This window comes from Enhydra lutris, unplaced genomic scaffold, assembly GCF_002288905.1.
Source record: "Enhydra lutris kenyoni isolate GAN:26980312 unplaced genomic scaffold, ASM228890v2 scaffoldscaffold16, whole genome shotgun sequence".
Lineage (NCBI taxonomy): Eukaryota > Metazoa > Chordata > Mammalia > Carnivora > Mustelidae > Enhydra > Enhydra lutris.
In genome coordinates, this window is record NW_019154100.1 from 24,986,105 (window position 1) to 25,007,960 (window position 21,856).

Consider the following 21,856-nt stretch of genomic DNA (forward strand, 5'->3'; position numbering starts at 1 on the left):
AAATATATTCGATTTTTGTATTTTCATCTTGTATCCTGTAACCTTTCTGAACTCATTTATTCTAATAAATTTTTTTTGTATTTTTAGGATTTTCTATATACAAGGTCATATCATTTGCAAAATGAGATAGTTTTACTTATTCCTTTCCAATGCTTTTATTTCTTGCATAACTCCCTTGGCTAGAATCTCCACTATGATGTTGAGTAGAAGTGGCAAGAGTAGACATCCTTGCCTTGTTCCTGATCTTGTGGAAAGGTGTCTAGTCTTTTATCATTAAATATGATATTGGTTATAGATTCTTCATAGATACCTTTCACCAAGTTTAGGAAATTTCCCTTCCATTCTTAGTTTGTTGAATGTTTTTATCATGAAAAGAGTTTCAATTCTGTTGAATGCCTTTTCTGTTCCCATTGAGATACCATGTAGTTGTTTTGGTTTTATGTTCTATTAATACAGTATAGTACACTGATTGATTTTCATTCTTGTATTCCTGAGATAAGCTGTACTTGGTCATTGTGTACAACCCTTTTCATATGTGGCTGGATTCAGTTTTTCAGTATTTTATTAAAGATTTTTGCATCCATATTTATAAAGGATATTGGCTATAATTTTCTTGTGATACCTTCTTGTGGGTTTAGTATCAGGATCTCATAGAATAATTGGAAAGTATTCCCTCCTCTATTTTTTTTTTTTTTTTTTTTTGAAGAGTTTGTGAAGTACTGGTTTTAATTCCTCTTTTAAGTTGATAGAATTTACCAGTGAAACCATCTGGTTCTGGGCTTGTGGGAAGTTTGTTGATTACTAATTCATTCTCTTTACTTTTTTATAGGTCTATTAAAATTTTGTATTTCTTTTTGAGTAGTGCTTTAAATTTAAAAAATATAAAGCAAGTGTAAAGTGGTAAGTATGTATAAGGTAGTCTAATAAAGCCCAAATTGTGTATAAAAATGTGTCCTCCTAATTCACGGGAATTCAGTTTGAAACTTACCATTTAACAATTGTTTTTTAAAACATGACTTTTTGGGGCACCTGGGTGGCTCAGTGGGTTAAAGCCTCTGCCTTCAGCTCAGATCATGATCTCAGGGTCCTGGGATCGAGCCCTGCATCGGGCTCTCTGCTCAGTGGAAAGCCTGCTTCCTCCTTTCTCTCTCTCTCTGCCTACCTGTGATCTCTGTCAAATAAATAAAGTCTTTAAAAAAAAAAAAAGATTTATATTAAAACATGACTTTTCAAAAGAGTTTTGTTAATGTCTTTTTATTTGAATTATTTTAAATGTATCAAATATTTTATAATTTTATATTGTATTTCATAATGGCTTGGAATTTAAGGGTTTGGGGTTTTTTATCATTATTACTATTTTTATTGCTTTTATCTCAGCAGCAATGCAGCAAGTGTTGGATAACCTTACGGAGCTGCCCTCATCTACAGGAGCAGAAGAAATAGACCTAATTTTCCTCAAGGGGATTATGGAGAATCCTATTGTAAAATCACTTGCTAAGGTATAGTGGTTTATTCATAAACTTACTAAATTATTTTTAAAATTGTCTTTACAAATATTACTATTTCAGAACTTGATATGCCTTCAGCTTAGTTAGCAAATAATAACACTCATGCACATGAAAATTAGACCACTTTTGCCTTTCTTGTGTTGACTTTAAATACAAGATAAAATAACTCTTAGTTTTAGCCTAACACATTTAAATTCTAGGGAAATTGTAACTGAACAGTCATAACAGGACTTACGAAAAAGATCCTGGTACTATCTCCATTTCAGGAACTGCAAAATACTGATTTTCTTCTTTTATATTAGACTGTGTACTTGTTTTTCATTTTGGTTCTTGATTTCCTACATCTATTACTTTCTGAAATCTTGTTTTCTCTTGGATAACCTTGGTTTATTAAGTCTGTTTCTGTAATCAGCTCTCTAGTAGTCTCCTTAACTCATCCGTAAATACACTTTTACTGCTATTCTTAGTCCAGTTTTATTTCACTTATACTATATCCTGTATTAGCTTTTATAAACATCACTAAAGCTTGGTGTATTAACTGCTTCACAACCCTGTTCTCCCGTTCTTCAGCATTCCTTCAAGTGATTCTTGTTTTCAGAAACATGTGCCACATGTCCTCTCTGGCGTTTCCTTCATGTAGTCCTCTTGTTTTTCCATTTGCTTTTCGCACTCCCAGTATGTTGATTTCACCCTCTCCCATAATTGTTTTTAACCATAGTCAATTCATCTTTTTCTTCTCACTTGTGAAAAATCATACTTTTTACAAAGTTTTTCATATCTAAAAGTGAGTCAATGATGCAGATTCTTCATTTTACTCACAAACTTAATCATCCTAAGATCACATAATATAAAACCCTTGGCTCCTAAGTAAAAACTAATCTAGATGTTTATCAACCAACTGGAATTTTAGTCATTTTTTAAAAATTTATTTATTTGAGAGAAAGCGTGGGTGTAAGCCATGGGCGGTAGGGGAGGCAGAAGGAGAGGGAGAGGGAATCTTCAAGCAGAGCCCTTACTGAGCACAGACCCTGAGATCATGACCTCAGCTGAAACCACGAGTTAGCTACTTAGCTAACTGAGCCGCCCAGGTGCCCCAATTTTAGACATTTTTGATTACAGTTTTTCCTAAGTTTATTAGATAGTCCCTTATCTTAATAGTAATATTATAGGATATAAATTACTTTCAAATTCAAGCGTCTTATCATAAATAACCAATTATCATACAATGTCAAGGTAGAGTAAAAGCTTCAGGGTCTATTGAAATATGTAAGGGCTTGTTACACCTGTATTAACTAGCTCACCCTTAGCTCTAAGTGGTGCTTTTAAAATAGGTCTTGAGGGGCACGTGGGTGGCTCAGTGGGTTAAGTCTCTCCCTTCAGCTCAGGTCATGATCACAAGGTCCTGAGATCGAGCCCCACATTGGGCTATCCACTTAGCAGGGAGCCTGTTCCCCCCTCTCTCTGCCTGCCTCTCTGCCTACTTGTGATCTCTCTCTCTCTGTCAAATAAATGAATAAAATCTTTAAAAAAAAATAGTTTCTGACTCTTCTTTTGATATAATGTTGGTTGTCAGTTTTTATTGTCAGTATCTATTACATCCACATCCCCATGTTTATTCAATTTATTATCTTTGTAGATATAGAAACTAGATAATAAGGCATTTTATAATGTGTTTATAATTCACAGAGGTTTTTAAAATATATTGTTTTGTCGTCACAGCAACTTAATGAATTGAAAATTAAAGTAGAATAATTATTTGTCTAAGGTCATTGTCCTAGTAAATTGGCAAAGATGAGGTTTAGACCAGGTTTTCTTTCTTCAAATTCTGGCTCTTTCTACTATAGCACAGGTTTTGTGTGCATGTGTATTCCTAAGAATTTCTGTGGGTAAAAATTATTTTTATTCTGGCTTTTGTGCTATTGATACTGGCCTTATAGAGGATTATCTTGTTCATTCTCAACAGGTGAAATGGCTGGATGACTTTTGAGCAGCTCAGGTGCTTATGTAATCTTCTGATGATAAAAATGAAATTAAGGGGGCACCTGGGTGTCACAGTCAATTAAGTGTCCAACTTGGTTTTGACTCAGGTCATGATCTCAGTGTTGTGAGATTAAGCCCCATGTATGGCTCAGCTCAAAGTCTTCTTGAGATTCTTTCTCCTCCTTCCTCTGCCCCTTCCACTCATGCATTCTTTCTCTCTCTCAAATAAATAAATGTTTTTAAAAAATGAAATTAAGAACAGAATCAACCAATAACATCTACCATTGGTCAGGCAGTTTCTCAATAAATAGAAACAATGATAGCTTAGTATTCCCACAATGAAAGAAAAGAAATCCCAGGAGGAAAGGAAGACTTTTACTTCCAAGAAAGAAATACTGAGTCACAGCAGGCTAACATTCCCAGTACAATAAGTAGAGAAAAATGGTTAAGTTACTGAGGAAACAGAGAGGCATATGTTGCTAGTAACATGGAGAGGCAGGAATATGTAACTAATAATCATGAGGAAAAATAACAGCAGCTCGTTAGATGGTCCTTTTATTAGAGTTTATAAACAAATATTTTTAAATAATGTATTATATTTTAAGAGAAGGAAAGGGAAAATGAAGATATAAAATTTTACTAGGAAATAGAATCAAAATTAGAATCAAAGTCAATCAAGTAGTCATTTGTTCTTTTAGATTCTACACATAAGTGAAATCATATGGCATTTGTCTTTGTCTGACTTACTTTACTTACCATAATACCCCTTAGGTCCATCCATGTTTTGCAGATGGCAAGATCTCATTCTTTTTTATGGCTGAATAATATTCCATTGTGTATGTATATATGTATTCTATTGTGTATGTACATATATGTATATAGGTGTTCCATTGGGTATGTATGTATATATGTATGTGTATATATACATATGTACCATACCATCTTTTTTTTTAAGATTTTATTTGTTTATTTATTCAGAGAGAGTGCAGGGGAGGGTGGGGGCTGGGAGAACAAAGAGGGAGGGAAGGGGCAAGAATCTTAAGCTGACTCTGCACTGCCCCAAAGCATGGCTCCATCCTACGACCCTGTGAGCCAAAACCAAGCTTCAGTTACTTGAAGAACTTAGCCACCCTGGTGCCCCCCCCCAAAATCATTTTTTTTAAACATTTTTCTTTTGAAATACACTTGACACACAATGTTACATTAGTTTCAGGTGTACAACATAGTGATTCGACAAGTCTATACATTATGCTGTCCTCACCACTAGTGCAGCTACCATCTGTCACCATATAACACTCTTTCATTATCATTGACTTTTCTCATGCTGCACCTTTTGTCCACATGACTTATTCCATAATTGGAATTCTCTCCCACTCCCCTTCAACTGTTTTGCCCATTCTTCCCCCTACTTCCCCTCTGGCAATCATCAGTTCTCTATATTTAGGGGTCAGTTTCTGGTTTTTGTTTGTTTTGTTTTTTAAGATTCTACCTGGAAGTGAAATCCTACAGTATTTGTCTTTGTTGACTATTTCACTTAGCATAATACCCTCCAGGTGCATACAGACCTTGCAAATGGCAAAGTCTCCTTTTTTATGACTGAGTGATATTCCATTGTATATATACCACATCATCTTCAGTGACATTTGTGCTGCTTCCATATCTTGGCTATTGTAAATAATGCTGGAATAAACATAGAAGTGCATATATCTTTTTGAATTAGCCATTTGTTTTCTGTAGGTAAATACCCAATAGTGGAATTAATAGATTATGTGGTATTTCTGTTAATTTTATGAGGGACCTCCATACTGTTTTCCACAGTGGCTGCATCAGTTGCATTCCCACCAGCAGTGCAAAAGGGTTCTTTTTTCTCCACATCCTTGCCAGCACTTATTTCTTGTCTTTTGCTTCTAGTCATTTTGATAGGTGTAAGGTGATATCTCATTATGGTTTTGATTTGCATTTTCCTGATGATTAGTGAGGTTGAGCATCTTTTCATGTATGTGTTGGCCATCTGTATGTCATCTTTGGAAAAATGTCTGTTCGAGTCCTCTGCCCATTTTTAAAATCAGATTATTTGTCTTTTTGTGTGGAGTTGTAAGAGTTCTTTATATATTTTCTATATTAACCCCTATACTATATGTCATTTGCAAATATCTTCTCCCACTTAGCAGGTTTCCTGTCATTTTGTTGATGGTCTTCACTGCAAAAGCTTTTTATTTTGGTATAGTCCCAGTATACCACATCATCTTTATTCATTTATCTATCAGTGGACACATGGTTTGCTTCCATATCTTGACTTTTTAAAGAAGTGCTCAAACAACCAGACTCTTAAATATAGAGAACAAAGTGGTGGTTGCTGGAAGGGTGGTGGGTAGGGGATGTGTGAAATGGAAAAGGGAGATTAAGAAGTACAAATTTCAGTTGTAAAAAAAAAAAAAATAGTCTTGGAGATTAAATGCGTAGGGAATATAGTCAATGATATTTAAGTAATGTATGATGACAGTTGATGACTGTACTTATCACGGTGAGCGTTGAGTACTGTGTAGATTTGTCAAATCAATGTACACCTGCAATTAATGAAACACCATATGTTAATTATACTTTAAAAAACAATCATGGATATTCAGGGACTCAAAAATATATCTGAAATAAAAGCTCATCTGATAGGGTTAAGAGATTAAACATTGCAGAGAAGGGGATCAATGGATTTAAAGACAGTCCAGTAGTAAGCATCCAAACTGAAACTCAGTAGCAAGTATGGAAAGAACAGAAGAGGGAATAGAAGGCATTCTCAAAAGGTTTGATATACATGTAATTGGTATTTCAGAAAGAGAGAAGGGGTAAATGGGACAGAAGAAATAGCTGAAGATCTAGTAGCCAAGAATTTTCAAAACTGACGAACAGCATCCACTGATGATCCAAGAAGCAGTGAGCCCTCCTGCAGGAAAACCTAAAGAAAAACATTCTTTGGAACAACATAGTCAAATTCCTGAAAATCAGAGACCGAGTGAATATTTGTCAAGTAACCAGAGAAGAATACTTTTAAAGAGAAACAATGAGACTAATGGTTAGCAATAGAACAGGAACTATATATGTCAAAAGCAGAGTGCACTGAGATCATTGAAGTTTTGAAAAAAAAAACACTGCCAAACTTGAATTCCCTTTCTGGCAAAAGTACCTTCAAAAATGAAAGTAAAATAAAGATTTTTACTTTTAGACAAATCTGAGAAAAATAATCCATTTATTTTATAAGAAATGCAAAAGGAAGTTTTTCTGGCAGAAAGAATGACAAAGGGAATACTAATGGTAAATATAATAATTTTTAAAATAAAATAACAATGTCTTGGGGCATTTTAATGAATCAAATAATTTTAAGATCCTTTCATTGTTCAGGAAGTGGTAAAAGAAATGGCTTATAGTGTATGAAGAGTCAGGGATGCGTACTGAAATCTCTAGGGTACCATGAAAACTAAAGTTACAAGAATGAATCAAGTTCATCCAAGCTATAAGGAAGAAAAAATAGTCTTGAATTAACATCACAAGTTAGCAAAATATAGGATGGGAAGGGAAACCATCTTTAGACAGGGATAGTAGGCAGCCAGGACCATGATCCCTGACAGAAAGGAAACAAAGTGAGCAATATGAAATTGAGGATAGTTTTCAGGCTGCAGTAAAGGATGAAAATACAAATAGGCCAGCAATCTTCATAGGGGTCAGGATTTGAGGAGATGGAGGTGACTGGAATTTGTGTGGCAAAATATTGGGGAGAAGGAAGCTGAACACAGAAAGGGCTCTGGAGATCTCCTGTCAAATCCTTGGCTGAGCACTGACCTATATATGTATGAAGTAGGCCTCTGGAGTTCTAGAGAAGATCCCCTGGAAAGCACAGTAGACCAAACAATTTCCAGGGATCACAAAGTCTGGAGAATAGTTTGCATTCCCACTACTGAGTTGAGAGTCCTCATGCTACACAGTACCTTGGGCAGATTCACCCCAGTTTTTTATAGTAGACCTGTGAAACTAAAGCAGAATTAAACTAAAATTCAAAACAGAGTTATTTGAAAAATGTCCAAGTATCTGGAAACTAAACAACATACTTCTAAATAACCACAGGGCAGAGATTTTCATTCAGTCACAAACAAAAAATGTTTTGAATTGAATGAAAATGAAAATATATGTCAAAGCAATGCTTGGAGGAAAATGCCGTAATTAGAAAAGAACAATATGTAAATCAGTCATCTAAGTGTCCACCTTGAGAAAATAGAAAAAAAAGAGCAAATTAAATTCAAAATAAGCAGAAAGAAGTAATTAATAAAAATAAGACTAAATGGATTAAAGGCAAATAGACAAAGTCAGTATAACTTCAAATATATCAATAAAATCAATAATCCTATAGCTAGACCCAAATTACTGGTATCAGAAATGAAGGAGAGGACATCACTACAAATCCAACAGATACTGCAAGAATAATAAGAAATATCATGAACAACTTTATGACGATAGATATGACAACTTAGATGAAATTGACTGATTCCTTAAAAGACACAAACTACTAAAGCCTACGTAAGAAGAGACAACCTGAATAGCTCTATGTTTTTTTAAATTGAATATTTGCAGTTCCACTTGATTCCTTCCAGAAAAAGAGGAAGAGAAGGAAACATTTACTATTTTATGAAGCCTAATGTTACCCTGATAGCAAAGCCAGCTATGGACATTTCAAGAAAGGAAAACTATAAAATAATATCCCTCATGAACATAGACATCAAGTTAAGATAATACTAGCAAATCAAATCCAGCAACATAGAAAAAGGATAATACTCCATTATCAGGTGAGTTTTGTCTAAAAAATGCAAGACTGCTTTAATATTTGAAAATCAATAAATGCCACCATTTTGTTGATATGATAAGAATCATGTGATTGTTGCAGGAAAAGCATTTTATAAAATTTTATAAAATTGAACATTCATTCTTGATAAAAACTTGGTAAACTTGGAGGTTGCCTCAACCTGATGGATATCTATTAAAAAACTGCAGTTCACATCATAATTCATGATGGAAGATAGAATGCTTTCTTTCTGTGATCCCTTCTATTCAACCTTCATCATTTCCATTCATGTTTATACCCAGGGGTACTAGCCAGTACAAAAAAGCAAGGAAAAGTAGATAAATAAAAGGCATACAGATTGAAGAAGAAAAAATAAACTATCTTTATTCAAAGATGACATTATTTTTTATATTGAAAATCCTAAGAATCTATCAGAAGGAAGAACAACAAACCTAGAACTAACAAGTGATTTAGCAGGGTCATAAGATACAAGATCAATCTATATAAATTAGTTGTATTTTTATATACTTGTTAAAGAAATAGGGATCAATTTAATAATATGTGCTAGTCCTATCCTCTGGACACTAAAAAAAAATGCTGAAATTAAAGGCATACATACATACAGGGTTTGGAAGGCTAAGTACTCTTAACATTGTCTGTTCTCCCCAAACTGATCTGTAGATTGAGTAGAATCCCAGTCAGAATTTCAGGCTGACATATTGATAAACTGAAATTTATGAAGGACTTAGACTAAACCAGAACAGTTTTGAAAAAGAAGAAAATTTGATGCTATCCACAGCCAGATATCAAGGACTACTATTACCCAGCAGTAAAGAAAACACTGTAGTATTGGCACATAGATCAGTGGCACAGAATGGAGCCCAAAAAGAGACCAATATATGTATGGTCAACTGGTTTTTATTAATAGCACCATGGTAAATCAATGAAGAAATAGTCCTTTCAATAAGTGTTGGAACAATTGATTATTTATGCGCAAAAAAATGTACATCATCTTTTACCTCACATTATAAACAAAAATTACCTCAAAATCTAAAAGTAAAAACTAAAATTTTAAAACTTTTAAAAGAATACATAAGGAAAAACTTAGCAACTTTGGGTTAGAGAAAGACTTCTTAGATAAGACATTAAAAGCATGAAGCGTAATGAAAATTTGACTAATTAGATTTTATCAAAATTTAACTTTCAACTGTAAAAGATACCATTAAGGAAATGAAAAGGCAAGCTATAGATTGGGGGAAAATATTAGCAAAATATAAACAGTCATACTTCATTTTATTGTGCTTCTCTTTGTTGCATTTCATGAATACTATGGTTTTTGGTGGGTATTTTTTTTTTCCTTTTTTAGTTGAAGGTTTGTAGCAACCCTGCTTTGAGCAAATCTCTCAACTATTTTTCCAGCAGCATGTGCTCACTTCATGTTTCTGTGTCACATTTTGGTAATTCTCACAATATTTCTACTTTATCATGATAATATTTGAATTGCTGCAATCTCATAATAAACCTTTTAATGGGTGAGGAGTTTGTGTTTTTTTTTTTTATTTTTTTAAGAGAGAAAGAGTATGTGCTCATGTGCAGGTGGGGGAGGGGCAGAGGGAAAGACTTTTAAGCAGACTCCATGCTGAGTGTGAACCTGACACAGGGCTCAGTCTCATGACTCTGGGATCATGACCTGTGCTGAAATCAAGAGTCAGGTACTTAACCAACTGATCCAGTCATCACCCCAAATGAGGAGTTATTTCTATGGGTGAGCAAAGGCAGTGATTTCTTAGGGTGGAATCTACTCTTAATGAAGATGCTATGAAGATTGTTGAAATGATAGCAGTGGATTTGGAATATTACATAAACTTAGTTGATAATGCAATAGCAGAGTTTGAGAAGATTGACAGAAGTTCTGCTATTGGGGAAAAACTGTCAAACAGAATCTCTTGCTACAAAGAAATTTTTTTATCAAAGGAAGAGTTAGTTGATGCAGCAGACTTCATTGTCTTATTTTAAGAAATTGCCACAGCCACCCAGACCTTCAGCAACCACTACCCTGATCAGTTAGCAGCCATCAGTGTTGAGGTGTGACCCTCTTTCAACAAAAAGGTTATGACTTGCCAAAAGCTCAGTTGATGGTTAATAGTTTTTAGCAATATGGTAATTTTTAATTAAGGTATATACAGTGTTTTTCAGACACAATGTTATTACACAGTTAGTGTAAACATAACTTTATATGCACTGGAAAAACAAAAAATTCATTTGACTTTGTTGCAATATTCCCTTTTTGCAATGTTCACTTTATTTTGGTGGTCTGGAACTGAACCTGCAATATCTCTGAGAAAACCTGTATCCTAAAAAGGAGGCTGTTCATTTATAGCTAGTAGCAGTGCAAATAGTACAACTACTTTGGAAGACACTTTGGCAGTTTCTTACAAAGCTAACATAGTGTTACCATACAATCCAGCAGTTGTACTCCTTGATAGTTACCCAAGGGAGTTGATGACTTATGTCCACAAAGAAATCTACATGTGGACATTTATAGCATATTTATTCATAATTGTCAAAATTTTGAAGCAAACGGTGATGATTTTTATAGGAGCAAAGATAAAGTGTGATACATCCATACAATGGAGTATTATTCAGCAGTAAAAAAGAAATGAGCTTCAAAACAATATGGAGGAACTATAAATACATATTGCTAGATGAAAGAAACCATGCCGGAAAAGGTATATACTATGATTCCAACTACATTACATTCTGGGAAAAGCAAAAGTTATAGACAATACAAAAGAATCAGTAGTTGCCAGGGTTTAGGGGAGTACAAGGGAGGGATGAATAGGTGAAGCATGGAGCATTTTTCGGGCCGTGGGACTATTCTGTATGATATTGTAAAGGTACACAGATGACATTCTGCAGTTGTCAAAACCCATGGAACTACAACATTTAGAGGACATCTTAATGTAATCTATAGTCTTTAGTTAATTATAGTGTATCAGGTTGGCTTATTAATTATAACAAATGTATCATACTAATGCAAGAGGTAAATAAGAGAAATGGAAATGAGGCAGATAACATGGAATTCTCCATACTTTCTGCTCAATCTTTCTATAAATTTATGAGACTGACACGCTGCCTACTGTGCTAAGGAGACACCTTCAATCTTTCTATAAATTTAAAACTTTATTAACTTAAGTCCATAGTTTATATCAGTGTTCATACTTGGTGTTATATATATGTGTCTATGGGTTTTAACAGATGTATAATGACATGTAATGTTTTTGTCCAGTTTTGGCATTAGAGTAATGCTGTCCCTATAGAATGAGTTAAGAAATGTTTCCTCTAACTCCTGGAAGAGATTGTAGAGAATTGGTATAATTCTTCTTAAATGTTTGGTAGAATATACCAGTAAGTCCCTGTGGGCCTGGTGCTTTCTGTTTGGGAAGGTTATTAATTACTGATTTAATTTCTTTAGCAGATAGAGTACTCTTCAGGTTATCTATGTCTCCTTTTGTGAGTTTTTATGGTGTGTGTATTTAAAGGAATTGGTCCATTTCATATAAGTTATCAAATTTGTAGACATAGATTTGTTCATAGTATTCTTTTATTATTCTTTAATGTCTATAGCATTAGTAGTGATGCCCCCCCTTCATTTCTGTTATTAGTAAATCTGTCTTCTCTTTTTTCTTAGTTAACCTCGCTAGAAGTTTATTAATTTTAATCTTTTCAAAGAACCAGATTTTTGTTTCATTAACTTTTATTGACTTCCTGGTTTCGCTTTCATTGGTTTCTGCTTTAAATTTGATTATTTCCTTTCTTCTACTTACTCTAGATTTAATTTGCTCTTTTTTTCTTGACTTTATAAGATGTAATTTTAGATTATTGATTTTAGGTTTTTTTTCTTTTCTCACTGTGCATTCAGTGCTATAAATTTCCCTTTAAATACTGCTTTTGCCCCATCCCACAAAATTTGGTAAGTTGTATTTTCATTTGGATCGTATATTTTTAAATTTTTCTTAAGACTTCTTCTTTGACCCATGTATTCTTAGAAATGAGTTGTTTTGAGGGTGCCTGGTTAGCTTAGTCAGGCATCTTCCTTCGGCTCAGATCATGATCCTAGGGTTCTGGGCTCAAGCCCTGCATCTAGCTCCCTGCTTAAGTGGGCAGTCTGCTTCTCCCTCTCCCTCTGCCCCTCTGCCCCTCTCCTGAACCACACTCGTGCACTTGTGCGCTCTCTCTTGTGAATAAATCCTAAAAAACAAAACAAAACAAAAAACAGTGTTGCTTTGTCTCGAAGTGTTTTGTGGTTTTCTGGCTGTTTTTCTATTATTGAGTTTTGATTTGATTCCATTGTATTCTGAGAGCATACTTAATATGATTTTTATTCTTACAAACTTTTTAAGATATGTTTTATAGTCCATACAGTGGTCTGTCTTGGTAAATGTTCCATGTGCGCTTCAGATGAATATGTACTTTGCTCACTAGTATGTTCCCACCAGGGGAAAAAAAATGTATGAGAATGTCTGTCTTTTACTGTATTTTCACCAACATGGTACGTTACCAGAACTTTTATCCTTGCCTATCTAATTAAAAAAAATATATAGTACTATATATTTAGTTTGTACTTCTTATCATGAAGGTGGTTGTATATCTTTTCATATGTTTAAGAGGTATTTGAATTTCCTTTCTGTATATTTCTTGTTCATATCATTTGCCTATTTATGTGTTGATCTTTTTCTTACTGGTTTATAGAAGTCCTTTCTGTAGAGGTGTCTCGGTGGTTCAGTGGGTTAAGCCTCAGACTTCGCTCAGGTCATGATCTCAGGATCCTGGGGATAAGTTGGGCTCCCCACTTACCCGGGAGTGTGCTTGTCCCTCTTCCTATCCCTGCTAGTGCTCATGCTTTCTCTCTCTCTCTCTCCGTCTCTCTCTCTCTAAAACTTCCTTTATGTATAAGAAAATTAGCCCTTGGTCTATAATATGATTTGTAAGTATTTTAACCCTGGTTTGTCATTTGTATTTTGACTTTGCTGGTTTTTGACAAGAAGAAATTAAATTTTTAAATGTAGTTAATTTTATTGGGCCTTTTTTGTTTAGTTTATAGCTTCCAGATTTTGCAGCATAAGTTAGAAAGGTCTTTCTCACTCAGAGATTATAAAAAGTATTCTTTTATATTTTTTCTGAATACTGTTATAGCCAAGCTTTTAAAAAAAAGAAAAAAGGTCTTTTTCATTTTAAAAAGTATAACAGATTCCCATTTCTAGTTTTTTTGGCATCTGTGTGGTTCTCTTTTTCCACAGATAACTCTAAGAGTGGCTCGGCAATGTTATTTAGAAGCTTCCTGAGTACTTCAATATATAATTAATCTAAGAATTTGAACTCCTTTTGTTAACTAGATTTCTGGCAAGTTCTTTACTTATTAGAGAATTCAATTCTAATTTATTTATACTTATTTCATCCATTTTTTTTTTAAGATTTTATTTATTTGACAGATAGAGATCACAAGTAGGCAGAGAGGCAGGCAGAGAGAGGAGGAAGCAGGCTCCCCGCTGAGCAGAGAGCCCGATGTGGGGCTCGATCCCAGGTCCCTGGGATCATGACCCGAGTGAATGCAGAGGCTTTAACCCACTGAGCCACCCAGGCGCCCCTTCATCCATTTTTTTATTCAGAACAAATCTCATTCTCTTTGATATAATGGATGCGGAAGCAAAATAGAAATTGACTTTTCTATTCCCTGTCTCATTTCTATTTTCTGCTCAGGTTATTTATATTTTTGACTATTCATGGGCTTCTCTTGATCTTTCTCTTCCTAAACTCTTTAGAATAGAAGGGGATGACTGACCACAGCAAAACTTACTTCCCATTTACTTTTCCAAGAAACATTTAATGGGCAACTACCACATACTTAGCCATATTCAAAGATAGAAACAAAATTTATATTTTCGTCCTTTTGAGGACAAAAGGCAAGGTTTTACACATAATGATAATAGTATTAGATATAACAAAATAAATGATAGTATTTTTCACTTTAGTTACAGCCCACAACTTGTTAAAAAAAATTTTTTTTTTTTGCTTGCAAGCATGGCTGTACTGTGCTTAGAAGAAATACCTAGAAGTCCTGAAAGAACTTTTTCTTCTCTGCAGTTCATTTTTCTAAGGTGCAGTGGTAAATAGGACTCTCGGATCTGGACATACAAGAAGGCTAGGCCGTATTTGTATCAACTCCAAGTGTTCTATGAAGCCAGTCATAGCATGTTCTTTCAACCACTTGTGGCAGGTGGAATATGTTTTTATTATGCTAGCTTTCTCATAGTGTCTTAAAGGATGCTAGACCCATTCATTCAAATAGCTTATGATTCATCTCTCCTTCTGGATAATTTTCACTATTTCCTTTTGTCCTTTTTTTTCTTTTTTGCGGTGAGGTCTTATCTGTTAAATTCAAGTTGGCACTTGCCTCTTAAAATCTACTAAATAAATTATGACTTTAAATTGACTAGAGGTCCCAACTTCTTTCACAGTATCTTCGAGCTTAAAAATCTACATATTAACAAATATGGACCTGCTTTTGCTTTTTTGGAAAAATTAAAGTTGATCTTGATAGAACCCAACTATATTTTAGAAATTGGCTTTCTGTGTTATATAATAATAGCTGCAGTTTCACTAAAAAGCCTTTTAATTTTTTCCCTGAGAACTTCTTATTGTATAGTGAGATTCTTTCCTACTATAGCACCAGTCTCTGTAGTTTGGTATGAAAAAAACTTTGGGTGTGTTTGTTTTTATAACATAATTTTGCCCTTCTCCTTGACATCCTCTTTCTGGTAGGTCTTTCCACCTTCCCACATGTCCTCACCCAATTTGGGAGCAGTAAGGTAAATGAACATAGGAACAAAGGGAGCTATATTAGAGTTCTCAGATCAGTGATCATTTCTGCTCTTTACTTGTCTGAATTGAATCGATATATTACATGACCAGAGGATGTTATAGAAAATATATTGATACAGTACCTGAAAATTGTAAGGTACTCCTTATCTCTTTCCTAGAGAAACAGATGGTCTTTATAGCTCTTACTTGGAGTACAGGGGTGCAGGTTGAAGGGACGGGGGTAGTATTCTGAACCACAGGAGTACAAAGTAACTGTAGGGATAGACTCAGTAGAACAGAATGACACATCTGAACTAGAAGAAAGTGCTAAGAAGCAACAAATCAACTAGCAGTCAATGAGAGTAAATCTCAGAGTTAAATGAATTAGAATAATATATAACAGATGGAATAATTAACCACAGTATGATATTTCAGTGGCTGTCTGTATAGTGATGAAGTCAAAAAAGCTTAGTAGGTAAGCATTCAAGCCTTGGTATTAGACTACCCGACTCTGCACTTAGCAGTAGTGTAGATTCAAGCAAATCACTTTATCTTATTTTGCATCAGCATCTAGTTTGCAAGGTGAGGATAACAACAATACACCTACCTTTGCTTAATACAGACTCACTTACACTGCACTGAGAATATAGTTCCTGACACATACACAAACAGCCCTCAATAAATGTTCAGCTTCTTTATTTCCTTTCTTTCCTTAAACTTTATTCTACTTCCATAAGAGTAATGGAGTGTTGCAAGGTTAACGATGCTAAATTAAATATTTGTTAACAGCAAATATTTGTATTAAAGCAATAAGCAATTCTAGCTTGTTTTATAAGAGTTAATAGCTAGTTATGTCCATTATTTTAGGTTTTTTTCCAATGGTGATAATCATTTTATGGTATATGTTGAGTGTCATCATTTTATCCTTATTAGGCTTACATTAAACTTTCAGAAAGTTACAGATTTACCCATTTCATTCTTTATGGCATTTTCTAATCTTAATTTTTTTCTTATCTAAATCTAATAATAACTCCTTTCTCAAAATTACATTTGGTCTTTTGACATTTTTCTTTGTTTAATAACAGTTATAATTTCTTCTGTCATCTCATATGACTTAAAAATTTTTTTTTCCTGAGGCATTTCTTAAAAATGTTGCTTAATATAGCCCCCCTTTCACTTAAACACTCCCTGATCAAGGTGTCTGCTTCTCCCTCTCCCCTTGCCTGTGCTCTCTCTGTCTCTCTCTCTGTCTCAAATGAATTAAAAAAAAAAAAAAAATCACTGGTTTGAAATCAGACAGCCTTGCCCTTGAATTCTGACTTGCCACAGCTTCCTTAAGCTCTGTAAACTTCAGTTCCCGTTCTGTCAAATGAACCCAATAACATCTACTTTGCATTGGTGTTACTGAGAAGATTAAATGAGACAATATATGTCAGGGGCTTGACACAGGGTCTGGCTGGAAAGGGGCACTCAGCAAGTGACTCTTGTGACAATAACTAACTCCCCGAGCTTCAGGCCCTTCAAAAAAAAAAAAAAAACTTAAGTGAAAAAAATTGCATTTTAAAAATCATGTGTTTGTCTTTGAAGGATCCACTCTATGGTAGATATAACAGCTAAAGTATTATAGGTACAGATAAAGTTTAATTGATACTGTTACTACTTGAAACTTGGGTTTTTCCTGAGCACTTACCGACATAGATCTTAAAATACTAAATACAAGATTTGTCATCTTACCTGGTTTCATTTATACATTAAGTCTTAACAGTTATGGCTTTGCCTGCCTTCAAAATCGGACAGCAACCATTCATTAGAAAAACAAAGAGCACTTAAAGAGGGAGACTGCTTAATGTTCATTTTCAGTTTGAATTTAAAACTGTTTTATTCCCACTATTTGAGGCTAAATAGGGCTACTTGTTTCCTGTGACAGTGTGATTCATGGTCCATTTTCCGTGGAAAAGATGGTGAGATTAAGAAAAAAAAAAGTGGCTTAAGATAAAGAGACACAAGGTGATCACTCCCCTAATGAAATCAAACAGTCCTTCAAAGTCCAGTTCAAGAGCTGACTTCCCTAAATTGACTTATTTTGCTGATTTTCAAAAATTGGAAAATGGTAGTTTTCAGATTTGGTGCTCCCCAAATGATTTTTATTATTTTTTAATGGCAGTCCATGTAATAATTACATTCTTTTTTTAAAAAATTTTTATTAAATAATAAATAATCATTTATGTTCATGAATCACAAGCAGTATCCTCTAGAGTTTGAGCCTAGACCAGAAAGTCATTAGGAAATTCTATTGGGTAGGAAATGTTTTTTTTTTCTTTTCAGTTGTTATCTGACTATAGTTTTTTCATGGTTAAACAAGTTTTCCATGACTTTCAGAATAGGGACACAAGCCAAGATTTATTATATTTCTTGATAACATTTACTACAAAATCTATATATTGCCTCTGATTGGAATATTACATTTGGTTTCAGTAAATCAAACTTTCAAGTAGTATCTTTTTAAGTCTTCTTTATGAAAAGAAGAAAACCATGGTCTGGAGCAAAACAATATGTGCTATGACTTAATTATACTGTTATCTTTTCAGGCTCATGAGAGGCTAGAAGACTCAAAACTAGAAGCTGTCAGTGATAATAACTTAGAATTAGTCAATGAAATTCTTGAAGATATCACTCCCTTAATAAATGTGGATGAAAATGTGGCAGAGCTGGTTGGAATCCTCAAAGAGCCTCACTTCCAGGTATTTTGCGTATTATTCTTCTTCCCAAGTGCCCTTTATCCCCAAAGTATTCTCTTTTAGTAGTTAAATTCCAGTTTATGGTGATTTATTTAAGATTATTTAGAGCCATAGTTTGTAAATATGTAAATTCCAACTTAAGTATTTTAATATCCTGAAATACTGAGGATATCAAATCAGACACACCCACAACTAATAACACACTACATAAATGTATAGCAGAAATACATCAGAATGGATTTTCCATTGTGTAATTAAAATCAGCCTTGATTCACCACCAGACCACATGCTGGAGACATTTTTCTTACTGTGATAATAGGTTTTCCTTCCTCACTACCACTGTTTCACAGCCTTTCTTATGAAAGCTATTGCAGTATTGCTTCTGAGACTGAGATGCAATCAATGACCTTGGAATAAAATAAAAGAGAACTGTGTGAGGATAGAAACTAATCCATAACATTTCCTCCATAGCTGCAAAAAAAAATAAGTGCAATTTAAGCTTTGGTCTGTAGCAGTGAAAAGTAAATCTGTTTAACAAAGAGTCAGTTTTAGAAGAGAAAGTGGAGGGGAGTGGGGGAGAGATTTCTTATTAACCTGTGATTAAGTGTGGTGTTGGGACAGTATTAGAAAAATAGACCAATGGAAGAGAATAAAAAACCCCAGAAGTACATATACCTGTATATGACAATTTGATTTATGATAGAGATACTACATTTTAGGGGAGAAAGAATGGACTGTTCTGTAAGTGATGCTGGGATAGAAGAATATAAAGTTCTTTTCACTATAAATCTTAGCATTGAAAATCAAAATGGCAACACCTCTTTGGTTTTTTCCAAGGACTTTCTGTGACTCTTCAACAACGTGACTGTAAAATACAAAGGTTTATAGTGAGTTCGTTGCTCCATGAATCAGTATCTCAACATACAAAATAATGGACATGTATCAGAGACATCCTATATGCTTGTGCCAGTTGATGAAGGCCTTATAGGGCACAGTAAGCCATTTGAACTTTACCCTGAGGACAGTGGGAAACCAAGAAAGGGGAGAGTAGGAGGTATTACACGGGGAGAGGGGGCTGATTGTGGAGCATCATGGTTAAGCACTAGGGCAAGAAACTGCAGCAGTGTTGAGAGTAGAAAATGTGAAGATTTTCAAGTTTTAAGCAGTAAAATCAACAGGACTTGGTGATTGATTACGTGTGATCATTGCAGAAGAGAGATGTGGGAAGTTGATAAGGGTAGGGTTTCTAACAAATAATTGATGGCACTCACTGAGATAAGGAACACTCTAGAAGAAATTGACATGTTAATATTCAGGTAACCAGCCTTGTTAAGTTTGTGATACTTCAGAAGCATCTGATAGAGCTTTCAGACATGCTGTGTATCTTTAATAAATATATAAAATTTAATAAATATATAAATTTATATAGTTTCATAAATATAATTAGAAAATACTGGCAAGCAAAAATTTAAAAATTAAGATATTGCATTATTACCCAGATCTACTGTACTATCCTAGTACATATTCCTCTATACTTTCTCTATGCATAAATGTACATATTTTTTTCTTTACTGATTGAGATCCTTTTGTACAAGCTATTTTTTAACTTACCCTTTTTTTTCAGTCATTGATTTCCACTTGGCCATTTCAGTGGATCTCAATCTCATGTAATACACATACTATATTCAAACATTTCCATTTCACACCAAAATATTCTTTATAGCTGTTTTGTACTATGGGTTTCCAACCTAGATTCGTGTGTGGCATTTGGATGGACCATCCTTTCTCCCTTGATTATGATATTGACCTATTAAGAGACCGGACCATTGCCCTAAAGAATGTCCCACTTCCTGGATAATCTGGTTGTCTCTTCGCTTTGTTGTTAGATAATAGATAATAGAGAGTTACCCCCTCTATTTCCTTTGAACAGAACTTCTATCTAAAAGGATGATTCAAGTTAACTATTTGGAGCTAGAATGCATCATTAGTGATGTAATGTTAATATGAATTAAAGTACATCAGAAGATATGTGACACCTGGTTGGCCCACCAGTATCGTTGCTGAGATTAGTCCCTTGAATAAGGGCATAGACAATCTAATCCCTCCTTTGAAATACTTTTGACTAGGACATAATCTAGTGTGTTATTATTCTAGCATACAAATGCTATTTCCTGTTTAATCATTTATCTACTTATAAACACAAATTAATCCTTGCCTGAATCAGTATTTTCTTTAGAGGCTTCAAAATGACATTTTCCAGGTTCTATCATTCTACATTTTGTAGCTGCTGTTCTTATATAAAGTAGAGCTTTTCTTCATCAACTGGACTATTTAGTTACCCCATAATGCATTTCATACTGACAAATCAGGGAAGTGTCTGATCCTTCCCTTTACCAGTTTTTAAAGTAAAGAATTGTTTAAAATAGCAGTCTTAAATGGCAACAGATGAGTTTTTCAGTCCTTCTGCTATTTTTTAAATAGCATTGTGCAGTTACAGATTTTTCATTTAGTATGTTTCAATCCTCTACCATGTTTACTCTTTGATTTTCAAATTTTCATGACTAAATGGTTATAGACAGATTTTTAGTCTATGAATCTGAAGCTCATGAGAGTTCTGGATGAGAACTCTCATCTCATGAGAGATGCTGGAAGTTATCAGCATCTAAGTAGTGGTTCAAGTCACAGGAGTATAATTCTGGCTAAGAAGGCATAGAGTGGAAGCTAAGCAGCCCAGGTTAGAGATTTGAGCAACGTCTAGCATTTATAGGAATAATCCTTACATGTGGACTTGTGATTTTTTTTCTTTTTGAAATTTTCTTTAGTCTCTTACAACATATTTTCATGAAATGACCAGAAATTACACATATCCTGATTGCTTCTGTTCTAATTTGTTGACATTTTCTCCCTTCTTTCTATTTTGATTTGTTTTTGAGCTCCATCCACTCAAAATTTTTTTTAAATTTTATTGTTTATTGTTTATTGTTGAGCATACACAATTATAGTGTAAGTGAAAAATTAAAATAAATATATTTAAAAATTATAAGAAATTCCTAGAAAGTAGATCAAAGTCATCCATGATGGTAACACATACATCATAAATGTAGGACGTAAAATTATATTCAGGACCATTACTAGCTCATTAGGGTTTTTTTCCTCTTAAAATATATGTTTTATAAACTAAAGCCTTTGTCAGTAATATAAAATCTCTCATCACTGATATAAGATATAAGATGCTGTATCCATTTTTCTATTGGATATCTTTTTAGCAGACTTTTATATGTGTAAAAAATATATGGTATTACTAACATAAAAAGAGTAAAAATTAGGGTCTGTGCCATTTAAATTTGGTTTTTTGTTTGTTTGTTTGTTTGTTTTAAAGATTGTATTTATTTATCTGAAAGGGAGAGCAAGAGAGCACCAGTAGGCACAATAGCAGGCAGAAGGAATGGGAGAAGCAGTCTCCCTGCTGAGCAGCCCTGATGAAGGGCTCTATATCAGGACCCTGAAATCATGCCCTAAGCAGAAGGCAGACGCTTAACCGACTGAGTTGTCCGGATGCCCCTGTACCATTTGAATTTGTATGATACCTAATAAATAGGGATTGATGATAAATAGGAAATATGATAATGTTGATGACAGTGGTGGCAGTGAATTCCAGTGCCTTCAGTGTACCACACTTGCAAATCTAGGTTCAGTTTCCACTGAACTTGTCACTTTTTTTAAGAAGTCATAAAACTCTTATCAGGAGTCTTCAAATCTTTTAAAACAAGAAATACAATATTGTTTATGTTAGTGTACTATATATATTTATATTTCTTTAAAAGATTCTGGCGCATTTGGTTTACCTCATCTTTTAAGAATTTAATAATGTGTGCCTCGGAAGGTGTTAGTACTCCACTGGAATAACGGACTGTTATTTTTAAGAACTTATTCCATCAGTAATT

The 21,856-nt window shown here is 34.1% G+C and overlaps 1 protein-coding gene across 2 annotated transcripts in view; it reads left to right on the forward strand.

The window, feature by feature from the left end:
- The first annotated feature begins 1,382 nt into the window (after positions 1 to 1,382).
- The window catches only part of LOC111147350 (membrane palmitoylated protein 6), a 66,394-nt gene continuing 45,920 nt past the window's right edge, over positions 1,383 to 21,856 (forward strand). For both annotated transcript variants that reach the window (XM_022503352.1, XM_022503353.1), the window contains exons 1-2: positions 1,383 to 1,499; positions 17,763 to 17,915. In XM_022503352.1, the coding sequence (XP_022359060.1) occupies positions 1,383 to 1,499; positions 17,763 to 17,915 (270 nt within the window). The remainder of the gene's footprint in view (positions 1,500 to 17,762; positions 17,916 to 21,856) is intronic.